Raw genomic sequence first — 13,367 nt, forward strand, 5'->3', positions numbered from 1 at the left:
CAGTGTACATAATAGCGTACATAGGCCTTTCAACCATAAAGCACGTAGTAGTGTATAGGATACATAAAGGAAAACTATAACCATGGTTAAGGGAATTGAGAATCCTATCTCAACATCCTCATTACATGCATTCCAATAAGTATTTCCTCATTGATGCATTTTATCAAACACTTAGACTGCACACATTACATACATGTAATGACTTAGTTAAAACACATGTTATAGCAAATCCTTTCACGAGGAGATGCCACGCATACAACGATCATGCATTTACAATCAATAATCATGACAAGCACGAATCATAAATCCATATTCATTCAAGCATATCAACAAACAGATGGATTTTACTATATTCAACATAGTTCATATATGTGTGTAAAGTGTAGGAAACATCACATCTAAGCATGTGGTATCATTCAAGTCAGTCATAAATCATTAACTGACATTGAAAGTCTTGAAAACCATAACCTAAACATTTATAGTCCGCACCTTTCGTCGGTAGACTCGTAACGAAATCAGTTTAAAAGCTAAGTCTTTGTCTACGGCACCACAACAACATATAACAGGGAATAAGTTAGCTATTCCACCATTTACACTATTGGAAACCCTAAAACAGATTAGGGTTAGGTTTTCATATCTAAGAACAGAATCCAAATCACTGGAATAGCGACACGGGAAGGGTAGTTAAGCCCGTGGAGTAAGGGGATTGAATCCCAAGAACAAACTCCAGCTTTCTCTCTCTTTCCTTCTCTTTTTCTCTTTTCTCCCTCCTAAGGTTTAGAAATTCGTATGGAGTGAGAGAGAGAGGGGGTTTTAAGCATTTATATAGGCCTGGGACTAATGGAAATGGCCCTAGGGCCAAGGTATACTTAGGTTATATCCAAAGGGCGTCTGCTTCAGTCCAACAGAGCACTTCTAGTGGCCTCCCTTCAGCATGCGATTAGACTTAAGCTCCCTGACATTGGATCTAGGTCAATCTGAGTTTTTGGTCCGAACGGATTTATAGATCGATTGTGGCGGACCAGTTTCAGTTCGATGGTCACCGGTACTCGATCAGGACCACAAGTGCACCGACATGAGTTAGAAATTTTTCCTGATCCGAGGGTGTACTTGGGTCAGATTTTGATGGTCTGAATCCTTAGATTTGTCCCGCAAGTAAATGACTCAATTCACTTAAGTTTCAGTTCGCTTTCTAAAGATATTCACGTTTCTCACACACTTCGCTCCAGGCTCAAGTTGTGCGTTTCTGGGCACTATTAGGACTTGATTTCTGAGGTGGTTGTTAAGTCCAGTACCGCGGTCATAACCGTATATTTTTGTAGTAATCGGACTTTCGACGTGCGGTCCAGGTCCGATACGGAGTTTCATGGTGCTCTCGAGAGCAACTGGGTTTAAGGATTGATCCTAGATTTCAGGGTAATGCAACGTTAATAATTCTACACATTTTGAGTCTTGTAGTTCGTGTTTATAGTGATCAGTGCTAATTTCATAGGTAATCTAATTCAACATTAGATAATTCTCGTCTAATTTCTAAAGGATTTGGTACTTAGTGATTTCTGCCTGAGGTGATACTTGGGTCTTTGTACAGATTTTTTCGAGACGTTATAGTACTTTTCCTTTTCCTATAACTAGAGATGTTTTAACATTACCCATGAACACCTGTTCATCATCTCCTGATACTTGGTAGGAGGTAAACATGAAATGATCCTTGCACACGTGCCTAGTTGTACAAGTATCTAGTATCCACTCAAAGTTATTTAGAAGGAAGATTTTGACACCACAACTACTACTATGTCAAACTCATTGCCTGTTTCTGTAAGATTAGTCTGTGGCTTATCTTTGTTTTTCTTAAGCTTGAAAGTTTTAATGTGATGCCCAGGTTTTCGATAGTTGTAGCAATTTCCTTTTTTCTTAAATTGATTGTTTGCATTCTTCTTTTTGAGCCTACATTTATTTGCATAATGTCTAGGTTTGCCACAGTTATGACATTTGCCCTTTTTCTTATTGTTTTCCCGAGTTAATTCCATAAGATTAGTCCCTGATTTATTTCCATTTTCTTTTCGGTCCCTGATTCTATTGGCCTCTGTAGACACCCCACCCTGGTAATACCTTAAGAAGGCTAAGATAGTCCGAGAACCATGATTCTATCTGCACCTCGAAACCTTGATCCAAACCCTCGAAACCCTAATCCACATCCTGAAACCCTAATCCGAACCTCCAAACCCTAATTCGAGCCCCTAAATCTCAGCTTAACTTCAGCCTAAACCCAAAACCTAGCCTAAATTCCAATATGAATCTAAACCCTGTCAGAATCAGAATATACATGTAATTCAGCATGGAAACCCACCTATTCGAACCCAAAAACCAAAAAGAAGACTATCGGACGAGCCAGCGCACCAAATAAGGCCCACCGAACAAAGTACGGCCTGGGCGGTAGTTTGACTACCGCCGGCGGTACTCTGATTACCTCTGCTCGCGAGGTGCATATGTTCTCCGAGCAACAGCTCTCTCAGCACCTGAAAGTTAAATTTCTTTTGAAATACCCCTCTAGCCAGCATTATTTATCATTTTACTAACCCCAAGAGCCAATGGGAGTGTGCCACGTGGCGTCCCTCTCTCCCCAACCAATCTTAAGCTGCCATGTTAGCATTTACCCCTCCCAAACCTAGTAATTACCACATTGCCATTGGAGATGGATATAAATAGCCCTCTCCTCTTCACATTTTCAGACATTAACTTTCACTTTCCAAGTGTGAGAGAAAGAGAGGGAGAGAAGAGAAGAGAGTGAGAGTGAGGGTGAGAGGGAACTCGGAAGCCTTAAATTTCAGATTTTTCTAACGACCTCTTAGCCTCACCTCACCATCTCAACCCTTAGGCTTAGCCTGGATTAACCATGGTTCAATATATATTTTAGCCTATTCAAGTTCAAGCCAAAGATCCATTCATCTCATACACTAGCATTCATTATGACATTTATTCCCTTCTCAACCCCCCTGCTCCTCTATATTTCTAGTAAATGTATGCTTTGTGACTTGCCGTACATCGGATCCAGTCACATCAGAAATTCCTGATAGTCTGGTTCATTTTTCTTACTTCGTTTGCATAAGAATCATTTCATCTGCCTTCTAGACACGCCGTTAGACATATGTTTTGTGGCTTGCCGAAATCTCAGATCTTTCTACATTAGAAATTCGTGTGTGTGCCTAGTCCCATCTCTACCACAACATCCATCATCCCTTAAGATTGTTTTACCACACCAAGTAAAGACCGTACCTTTATTCGGGTAGAGAGGGTGTCTAACACCTCCCCTCTTTATAACCGAGGTTCCCTACCTGAAATCCCAAATCGTAGACCAGGAGTCAATCTAATGTAGGAGGGTCTTCGAATTGCTCCAACCTTACATATTCCATGGGTTCTAGCCAACTGTGGGATTCTGAGATTAATTGGCTTGTAGTGATTCCAACATCCACAAATCAACCTAATTACCCCCACAAAACAAAATGCTCAAAACACGCCAATCAGCGTGGGTGTTGATTCCCAGCATTCACGGAATGGCGACTCCACTGAGAGTTTCGCTATCTCTCACTAGCCGAGACTCAACTCGAAAGTGTGTGGTACTTTAATCTCAAGAGACATCATCACTGCATTAAAAAAATAAATCAATCTTTGGCTTACACTTGCCTAGGCATTGATCTGAATCATGACCACTTGATCCCGGGCAGCCATGACTTCTCAGGCTACCCATGAAGAAGAGCCGGTAACTCAGCCAGCTCCTAAAACATCAACACCAGCACCGACATCAGCAACGACACCTCTGACAGCTCCAACAAACCTACCACACAATGTAACCATGAGTGAGATGGCCCAAAGTTTCAGCATTGCAAGTGGTATTGCTTCACCTAGTGCCAAGTGCCACACCAAACACGCAGGCAACCCAACCTAGTGTGCAAAATAGCTCGATCCCCCAAACTCTTTTTACTTTCTCCCTCATCCCTCCAGCAAATCCTGTTCTCCCTCTCCTAGAAAAGTCAGCACAAGATCAACAAGAACCAACAAACGGGAATAACCCTCCCACACATCATTACTCAACACATCACAACAATCGACTCACAACACAGGTTCCCCCTAATGGGAATCACAGACAAGAACTAGCAGATGCTTATAAAGGGGGTCAGTTTCGAGTCCAACTAGCTCCCCCTAACGGGAGTAATATTCTAGAATTGGCAAATACCCCAGGTGGGAGCCATTTCTAAACATCACACCCTTCTCCGAAAGGGAACGGTGTTCAATTTCATCTACCTCCCGCCACTGAGAGTCCATCTTCTTTCCAACAACCTCTTATTCTTGGAAATTAAAGGATTGAAGAAATTAACCCTTACGAGGAAGAAACAGCACAAGCCCTACAACAAGGGACAAGATACCCACAACATAGTAAGTTAGAAATCGAGGAGCTGCGAGAACAGCCTACAAATGGTGCAAAATCAGCTATAAAGATAGCAAGGAGTGGATCACCCATCTACCAAATTCAGGGATCTATGTCCCTTTCTAGATGCTCGGGTACCTCCGAACTTTTAGGTACCCAAATTCAAAAGGTATGACGGTAGTGGGTGCCTCACAGTGCATCTGAAACCATTTTGTGGGGAATTTAATGCAATAGCAGGGAACGATGTAGCTTTAATACGGATCTTTCAGAAATCTCTTATGGGCGATGCTTTGGATTGGTACACATCTTTGGATAGCCATCAGATCAGGACCTAGGAGAGACTCTCCTAGGCATTCATCGACAAATTTTCATACACTCTAAACATGGCTCTGAGAAGGGCATATTTGGCTATCTTGAGACAAAAAAGTGACAAATCATTGTCGTCTTACGTGGGATGATGGCGGGCTATGGTAGCTCGAATGAGAAACCCCATAGACGATGAAGAACAGATATCCATCATTGTCCATTCGGCAAACCTAAACATTTCAGGATATCTGATCTCGTACCCATATGTGAATTTCTCCCAACTCATTAAAGCTGGGGAATAGGTGGAAGCCAGGATCAGAGCCGGAACCATTTCTCCATGGCCCCATCAGGCCCCCTCAATCAAAAGAAGCAAAGTTGAGGGAAAACCCGTCGGATATGGAAATGGAAATAGCACTGCTCCTGTGCAACGCACTGCAGAGGTCAACATTATCGTTGCCAACACTCAAGGCAACCAGTCGCTCCGCAACCGGAGCCACAGCAAGACAGGTCGTACTAACCACAACCAAATAGGCAGTACCAACCACAGCAGGCCCAATAAGGATATCAGGCACAACCGCCTCAACAACAATAATAGCCTAGGGAAAATGTGCAAAACCCATACAAGCAAGCAATGCTAGGTAGGAAATTCACCACTTTAGCATAAACATATAGTTAGGTTTTGACAGCGTTGATGCAAAGGCAACTCCTGACACTACTTCAACCTCGACTTCCACCAAATCCCCTGCCATCGAGTTACAATGAAAATCAATATTGCTCATATCACCAGGCTCCTGGTCATCTAACAGACCGCTATTTCACCCTAAAACATGCAGTCTAAGATTTGATCGAAAGTTAGAAAATCGCGATCACCTCATAAGCCCGTAGTGCTACTCAGGCTAACATCTTTCAGAATCCCCTGTCATCGCATCCAGCAAGACTCAACACATCCGGCACCTCTACCGTCAACAACATCGAGAAAGAACATCTTACATACTCACCCCCACAGCATTCCATACAAGCAATCATGCCCGATATAGCAAATCAGACATGGGGATACCGACAGGTGCCTCTGCCTGGGCCACAAGTATTCCATGAGGTAGCACCAACAACACCACTTCTCATCCTCGAGGCAGCACCAACAGCACCACCTCTCACCCTCGAGAAAGCACCAATAATACCGCCTCTCATCCTCAAGGCAGCACCAACAGCACCGCCTCTCATCCTCGAGACAGCACCAATAACACAACCTCTTACCCTCCAAAGGGCATCAACAACATCCACCAGGTCACATTCCCAGCCTCTCACTCTCTAAGGGGCACATCCAGTTCCATCCCTGACATATCCAAACAGGTCAAATCCTGAACCCCTCTTTCTTCCAATAGGCCTCCTTGTTCTAACCCCGCTAACATTATAAGGGGCACCCGGGTCCAACCTCCAAGTTTCCTCCTGCCTCACCAACTGGCACATGCCCAAAGGATCCCTCCTTCACAAAATGTATATCAAAAGGAGGAGAAAAATCCCACCGAGGACTCCGTCATACTTCGAGAAAAATCTTTAAGTCCACCACAAACAGTTCCGGAAACAACCATTCAGTCTCAAGAACCAATGATATATCTGAAAGGGAGAACGGTTTCCTCCTATAACACAAAGGCAGTCTCATGGCACTACCTAAAATGCGCTGAAGTAGGCAACAATGGTAGGTATCTCAGGAGAGACAATTAGAACTCAAAAGAAACCTGGGAAACTTTGTCGAGAACAACCCACAAAACTGATGTTACCTGCGACATAGCAGCTCAGCTCAAATCCATCCCCGCACAAGTTTCCATCTAGGAACTCTTGTGTACGTCAAGATCGCATCAAGAAATCTTTGTGAAAACTCTGCACGATGCACATCTCTCCTGACGTGCCTCCTAAAATGGTGGCGAGCATGATCGGACAACTCGCACCGTGAGCTATCACTTTCTCTGATGATGAGCTACCACCTGAAGGTCGCAAACATGGACGCTCACTAAATATAGTTGTCCGTTATAAGAATTTCAAAGTCCCACTCATACTTATGGACAATGGATCAATCTTGAACGTTTCCCTTTGAGGACTACCGAACATTTGGGGATAGAACCGTCTTCCTTCTGACCCAATACCATGAGCGTTAGAGCCTTCGATAAATCCTAAAGGTAAGTAGAGGTGGAAATAGATATTGAGTTGCAGATCGAACCAAACATGACTCTTATCACATTTCAAATCATTGATATTCCTACCTCATACAACCTTCTATTGGGATGACCACGGCTCCATGTTGTTGGAGCCCTCAAATTCACTCTCCATCAAAGGGTTAAATTCCCTTTGGAAAATCGAATCATCTCAGTGTTGGCCGAGCCGGAAATCATTCTACCGTGGCGGTCGATACCCCAGAAACTAATATTCCAGTGATTGACATCCAGCATACAAAGGTGACATATCATATCATAGTTTTGAGTTCGAAATTGTGAACTCTATTGCCCACCCCTGCCCATTCGCAGTCGAATATGTCATCCCTCCTGCTGAATAGCTAATCCTGAACTACCATACCAAGTTCCATGAGAAAGGTATGATAGTAAATTCACCTCGTGCTAATGAGCAAAGGCAGGGACTGGGATGTCAACTGACATCGGAAGATTAGGTCGCAAGGTCAAAAAAGAGGCAACCGTTCAAGTGCACACCCATCGACTTTGTTAAGGCTAGAACAATCTATGGTGACACGATGATCTCTCTCGAGGATCATCTCCGGCGGCTCAAACTAACAGAACATTTCAGCCAGGAATCCATTTAGCCGCCAATACGGTGGGATAAGATACTCAGGGCATCAAAAGCACGCCTGGTGCTAGGGGCAGAACCCCCGAACCCATCACATGAAGCCAAGGGGCATGGAAATAGGGCCATCTGAGGAGGACCCAGGACCAGGAGTGCCCATTACAAGTTACCCAAGCAAGAATGGGGAAGCCCATCCATTGGATCGACAAAGGGAAATGGCCTTCCCTTGATTGAACGGACATCAGGATCCCACCACAATGTGGACCCAAGGAGCCCAAGGAGCTCCAACTTCTGAGTGAAGAGATCGAATCAGACTCCAACTCTAAACTTGGTCCAACAGATGTCATGGTCATAGGGACGGATGACCCACAGGTACAAATAGAGCAGAGAAACAAGATCAAACGAGGGAAAGAACCAAGCTGGACAGTCATCCCCCTAACGATCGAATTGGCCAGTAAGCCATCCATGGATGTCGGCCTCCAAACAAATGCCAATATGAATAGTAGTTGGTACCCCAAATCAGGATAGGATCAATCGTGGTTTGCAACACCATCCTGTTCGGTATCCCTTAGCGATATAAAAAAAATCAGAAAACCTTCAAAATACAAAAATAATAGATATTTCAAAAACCACAAAAACATCAAATATTTCTCAAAATCACAAAACATTGGAAAATCTTCAAAATTTCAAAACAACAGAAAAGCTCACAAAAATTACTGTGCCAAACACTCCACACACATTACCAGAGTTCGAGGTCGACTCATACGATTTTGATCTAGAGTTGGACTTTGAGCTCATGGGTTTGGATTAAGCCCAGGATGAGGGAAATGATGATACAGCTCTCGAACTTGAGGATTCCCTCGAAAGGTTCAAAATAAAAGCCAATGTTGTGGTAGACGATTTCAAAGTTGTGAACTTGGGATCACTAGAACTCCCTAGATAAGTGCGCATCGGTAGATCACTGTCTCTAGAATACAAGCAGAGGATGATGAAATTCTTGAGACCGAGGTTGTCCAAATTTTTCTTCTCTTATGAAGATATGCTAAGGCTTGATGAAGGTTTGGTAGTACACCACTTGCCGACAAAGCCAAATATGAATCCTATCAAGTAAAAGCTCCAAAGAATGAAGCCAGAATGGGCCCTAAAAGTCCGTGATGAAGTCATCAAACAATACAATGCAAGATTCTTGATAGTCTCTAACTATCCGGAATGACTCGCAAATATCATACCAGTTCCAAAAAAGGACGGCAAAGTCAGGATGTGCATCGACTTTAGGGACCTCAACACTTCTGGACACAAGATCTTCCCCTTCATGGATGGCTTCTTCGGCTACAATCAGATCAAGATGGCCGTCGAAGATCATGAGAAAACTTCTTTCATCACACCGTCGGGGACCTTCTACTATCAAGTTATGCCTTTCGGGATGAAGAATGCAGGAGCTACATATCAGCGAGCAATGACTACCTTGTTCCATGACATGATAAACAAGGAAATGGAAGTCTACACAGATGACATGATTGTCAAATCTTTCACAATCGAAGGACATTTTGAAGACCTCAAGAAGCTCTTTGACAGACTAAAAAAGTACAAGCTCTGCCTTAACCCACAAAAATGTATCTTTAGCGCAACCAGAGGCAAGCTGTTAGGCTTCATTGTCAGTGAAGATGGTATCCGAGTGGATGAGACCAAGACCAAGGCAATCATCGAGGTGCCACCACCCAGTACCGAAAAAGAGATTCAGGCTTTCCTCGAAAGAATCTAGTATATCAGCTGGTTCATCGCACAACTCACGCCTATCATTGAGCCTATATTCAAGCTCTTAAAGAAGAACTCGCCAAAGGAATGGAATGATGACTGTCAAGTGGCTTTCGACAAGATCAATGAGTACCTGCTAAATCCTCCAGTGCCTCCAGGTATGCCACTACTGCTTTACATCTCCGTCGTAGTAGAAGCAATCGGATGCATCCTCGGCCAACACGACGATACAGGAAGAAAGGAGCAAATGATCTACTATCTAAGTTGACGGTTCACAAGCTACGAAGCCAAATACTCCAACTTAGAGAAAACGTGCCTCGCCCTAGTCTGGGCAACGCAACGACTACGACAATACATGATCTCTCACTCAATCCTCCTACTCGCTCGCATGGACCTGTTAAACTACTTATTCGAAAAATCGACACTAACGGGCAAGATTAGACACTGACAAATGCTGCTTTTCGAGTTTGACATCACCTATGTCACTCAGAAGGCAATCAAGGGGCAAGCATTAGCCGACCTTTAGCAACACACTCTCTACCAGATTAGCAACCACTAAAGACCTTCTTCCCTGATGAGGATATCCTCCTAATCGAGGAAGAAGAACAAAGAAAGGCAGGAGAGTGGACACTCTTCTTCGATGGAGCTGCAAACTCAAACGGGAGTGGGGTAGGAGCAATACTCTACTCTCCGGACGACGTCCCAATTCCCATCTCCAGGTGATTAGCGTTCCAATGCACTAACAACATGGCTGAGTATGAAGTATGTATCACTGGTCTAAGAGAAGCCATAATCCTCAACGTGAAGAAGTTGCGAGTCTTCGGAGACTCACAACTCATCATCAATCAGACAAATGGCAACTGGAAGACCAAGAATGAAAAATTGATCCCTTATCACGTTTATCTGGAGAACATGAATAAGGAATTTGAAGAGATCATATTCTCTTACATGACCCGAGCCAAGAACCAATTTGCAGACGCTCTGGCTACCCTTGCCTTGATGATGGAAATTCCAAAAGGAGTTACTAAATGAGAACTCACTGTCGAACTCTAGGAAGAACTCACATTCTGCTCGCAAATTGACGAAGCTAAAACCTCTCTGAACAATTAGTTGTGGTACACAGACATCAAAGAATATCTCGAGCATTAGAAGTACCCGGAAGGAGCGACATCAACCGATCATCGCACTATCTAGTGGCTAGCGACCCACTTCACGATCACCGAGGGCATCCTTTATAAACGATCCTTCAATCAAGTCCTTCTCCATTGCGTGGATGAAACAGAAGCAACTCAGATCATGTCAAAAATCCACGAAGGACTATGCGGCCCACACATGAACGGACGTATGATGACAAAGAAGATCCTATGATAAAGCTAGTATTGGCTAATGATGGAGACAGAGTGCTGTAAACACGTCAGAAAGTGCTTCAAGTGCCGGAGCATGCAAACCAGATCCATGCGCCGACTTCTGAGCTATACAATCTGATAACACCATGGCCCTTTCTATATGGGGACTTGACATCATCAGCAAAGTTAACCCCAAAGCTTCAAACGGGCATGAGTACATCCTGGTGGCGATATATTACTTCACAAATGGATAGAGGCAGCATCCTACACTACCATCGCAGCATCTCATGTAATCAAGTTTATAAAGAACAATATCATCAGCCGGTACAGGGTTCCTCATGCCATCATTATAGATAAAAGGACTTTGTTCATTAATAAAAGGATGTGCGATTTTCTCACAAATTCAACATTCAACGTCATCGGTCAAGCCCCTGCCGTCCTCAAATGAATGGTGGGGTCAAAGCTGCAAATAAGATTCTCATCCGCATACTAGAGAAAATGGTCAAAACGTATCGTGACTGGTCGGAAATGCTTTCCTATGCTCTTTGGGCTTATCGGACGTCTGTACGGTCTGCTACAGGCACAACTCCATACGAACTTGCATACGAAATGGAAGCAGTGCTACCAGTCGAAATTGAAATCCTATCACTCCGGATATTACTGGAAAGCGAAGTCGAGGAAGGCGAGTGGCAACAAGCAAGATACGATCAACTGCACCTGGCAGACGAAAAGTGCATGCATGCGCTAAGCCACTCGCAATGCTACGAAAGCAGGATCGCATGGGCCTACAACAAAAGGGTTCGAAAAAGAAGTTTCAAAGTTAGTGATATGGTCATGAAGCGTATCTTACCGCCGCACTTGCCAGATCCTAGAGGAAAGTTCAAACCCTCATGGGATGGACTGCTGATCATTCGAGAAGTACTCCTATGAGGCGCTCTTCGGCTAATTAGTATGAGAGGAGAAGATCTTCTCGAGCCCATCAACGCTGACAATGTAAAAATCTATCACGAGTAACCATACCTAACCTTGTCAATGATTACAATCGCAAAGCTGTACCCATCACTTTCCGCATCAAAAAAAAAACACCCTTCGTCTGCCAAAAATAAAAAAAATATATACCCTTCTCCCACAAGAAAGTATCCATTACTTCCCCCAGACCAAAAAAAAATATTTGTCATCTCTCCCATCAAAGATACCCATAAAAAGAAGAAGAAACAAAGAAAAAGAAGAAGAAAAAAAAAGAAGGAAAAGATAGAAAACCTTAAAAGGAAGACAAAAAGGGAGAAGAAAATAAGGTCATCTCCATCCTCAAATAATCCAACCAACATAAAATAGCTTATGATTGTAATCAAAGACAAGGACAGGAGGGTAACCAATTAGTCGGCTATGAAGGAAACTTGTCCATCTCTTCCGACACTTCAAAAAGAGAGAGAGAGAGAGAGAGAGAGAGAGAGAGAAGCATGCTTAAGCAAAAAGGGCGAGTTGAAAACCCGAAAGGACGGCTCGAGTAAAAAAAGTGGGTATGTAGTGGACTTGGTGAAAACCTGAAAAGGCGGTAAGGGTAAAAATAGCACAGCTGCCAAGGGGTAGGAAAGATAAAAAACCCGAGACAGTGAAAATTCGAAAGGACGCTATGGGAAAAAATGATGGAAAAGCCAATCATAGTGAAAACCCGAAAGGCACTATGGGCAAAAATTGGCTAAATAAAGAACAAACAAATAAAACTAAAAGTGCAGGTACAAAAGAAGCCGAAACTGCCAACGCAACAACGAGGTACAAGGAAAGGACCAATTCCGGATCAGTATTCTATCAAACTTTGCTCAAATCTAAAGGACACGATCCTAAAAATACTCTCAAGGAACCAAGATCTCTAGCACACAACCCAGACTACTGAACACAACATGGGCTAAGCCCAATATTCTGATCCCAATCATCCAAAGCACAAATCCAAACATGAGCTAACAAATTTGGCACCAACAAAACTTTTATTTCTTTTCAAAAAGTCTCTTTTACATCATTTTCTTTCTTTATAAAAACAAAAACAAAAAGCATCCATGCATACAGGACAAGTAGCTGATCAAGTCAGGGATCCCAGGTAAGCCTCTATCTTATCCCTTGTACAATCTCTACCTAAGTCACTCCGCCTCCATGCGCAGGTAGAAGACTTCGTCCCTCTCCAGGCGATGCGCAGCAAGCATGCTCTCATCGTACCGTTGTCCCACCGCCAGCTGATAGGCCATGTCCTCATAGGAGTGACAAAGAGCGGCAAGCTCAGATATACGATGGTCGTGCGTCGCAAGCAGAAATGATGGGTCAATACAAGGCCGCTACTCGAATGCCTCAAATAAATCAGCAATACATGAGAAAGACGAAGCAGTATCGCTAGCCATATCTCGATAATCGACCTCATATGTCAAGTACCAACCAAGGACCTGACGACAAAGCGACTACTCTGCCACCCATCGCTGGTATGACACTGTCACTAAAGGAGGAGCCCAAGACTCAAACACTAAGGCCGCCGCATCCAAGCAGCTTTACCAGGAAATCTAAACTCGTCGGTACAGTGTAATCAGGCTAGAAGGAAGAGGAGCATGTCCAAATCTAGAAAAGGTGAAGTCGGGAACATCCCTCCAGAAGCCAAACTGTCGAAGAAAACGAGTGGCATGATAAGAGCAGTATCCTCAGAGGCCTAGTAGTAACAAAGGAGTGTGAGCCGCACTACAGATCAAAGGCGTACGGTAAAGCCA

At 43.6% G+C, this 13,367-nt stretch overlaps 1 protein-coding gene across 1 annotated transcript; it reads left to right on the forward strand.

The window, feature by feature from the left end:
* Window positions 1-11,064: 11,064 nt before the first annotated feature.
* Window positions 11,065-12,929, forward strand: LOC131245815 (uncharacterized). The gene is made up of 2 exons (XM_058245533.1): window positions 11,065-11,538; window positions 12,777-12,929. The coding sequence occupies exons 1-2, from the start codon at window positions 11,065-11,067 to the stop codon at window positions 12,927-12,929; spliced, it is 627 nt and encodes a 208-aa protein (XP_058101516.1).
* The last annotated feature ends 438 nt before the right edge of the window (window positions 12,930-13,367 follow it).

The sequence above is a fragment of the Magnolia sinica genome, chromosome 1, assembly GCF_029962835.1.
Source record: "Magnolia sinica isolate HGM2019 chromosome 1, MsV1, whole genome shotgun sequence".
Taxonomy (NCBI): domain Eukaryota; kingdom Viridiplantae; phylum Streptophyta; class Magnoliopsida; order Magnoliales; family Magnoliaceae; genus Magnolia; species Magnolia sinica.

Excerpts from the sequence above, each read along its gene's own strand:
- LOC131245815 (XM_058245533.1), top strand. The coding sequence starts at position 11,065 with ATGAATGGTGGGGTCAAAGCTGCAAATAAGATTCTCATCCGCATACTA. Across the intron at positions 11,539-12,776 it reads GACTGCTGATCATTCGAGAA|GTAGAAGACTTCGTCCCTCT; the intron begins GTACTCCTATGA and ends CTCCATGCGCAG.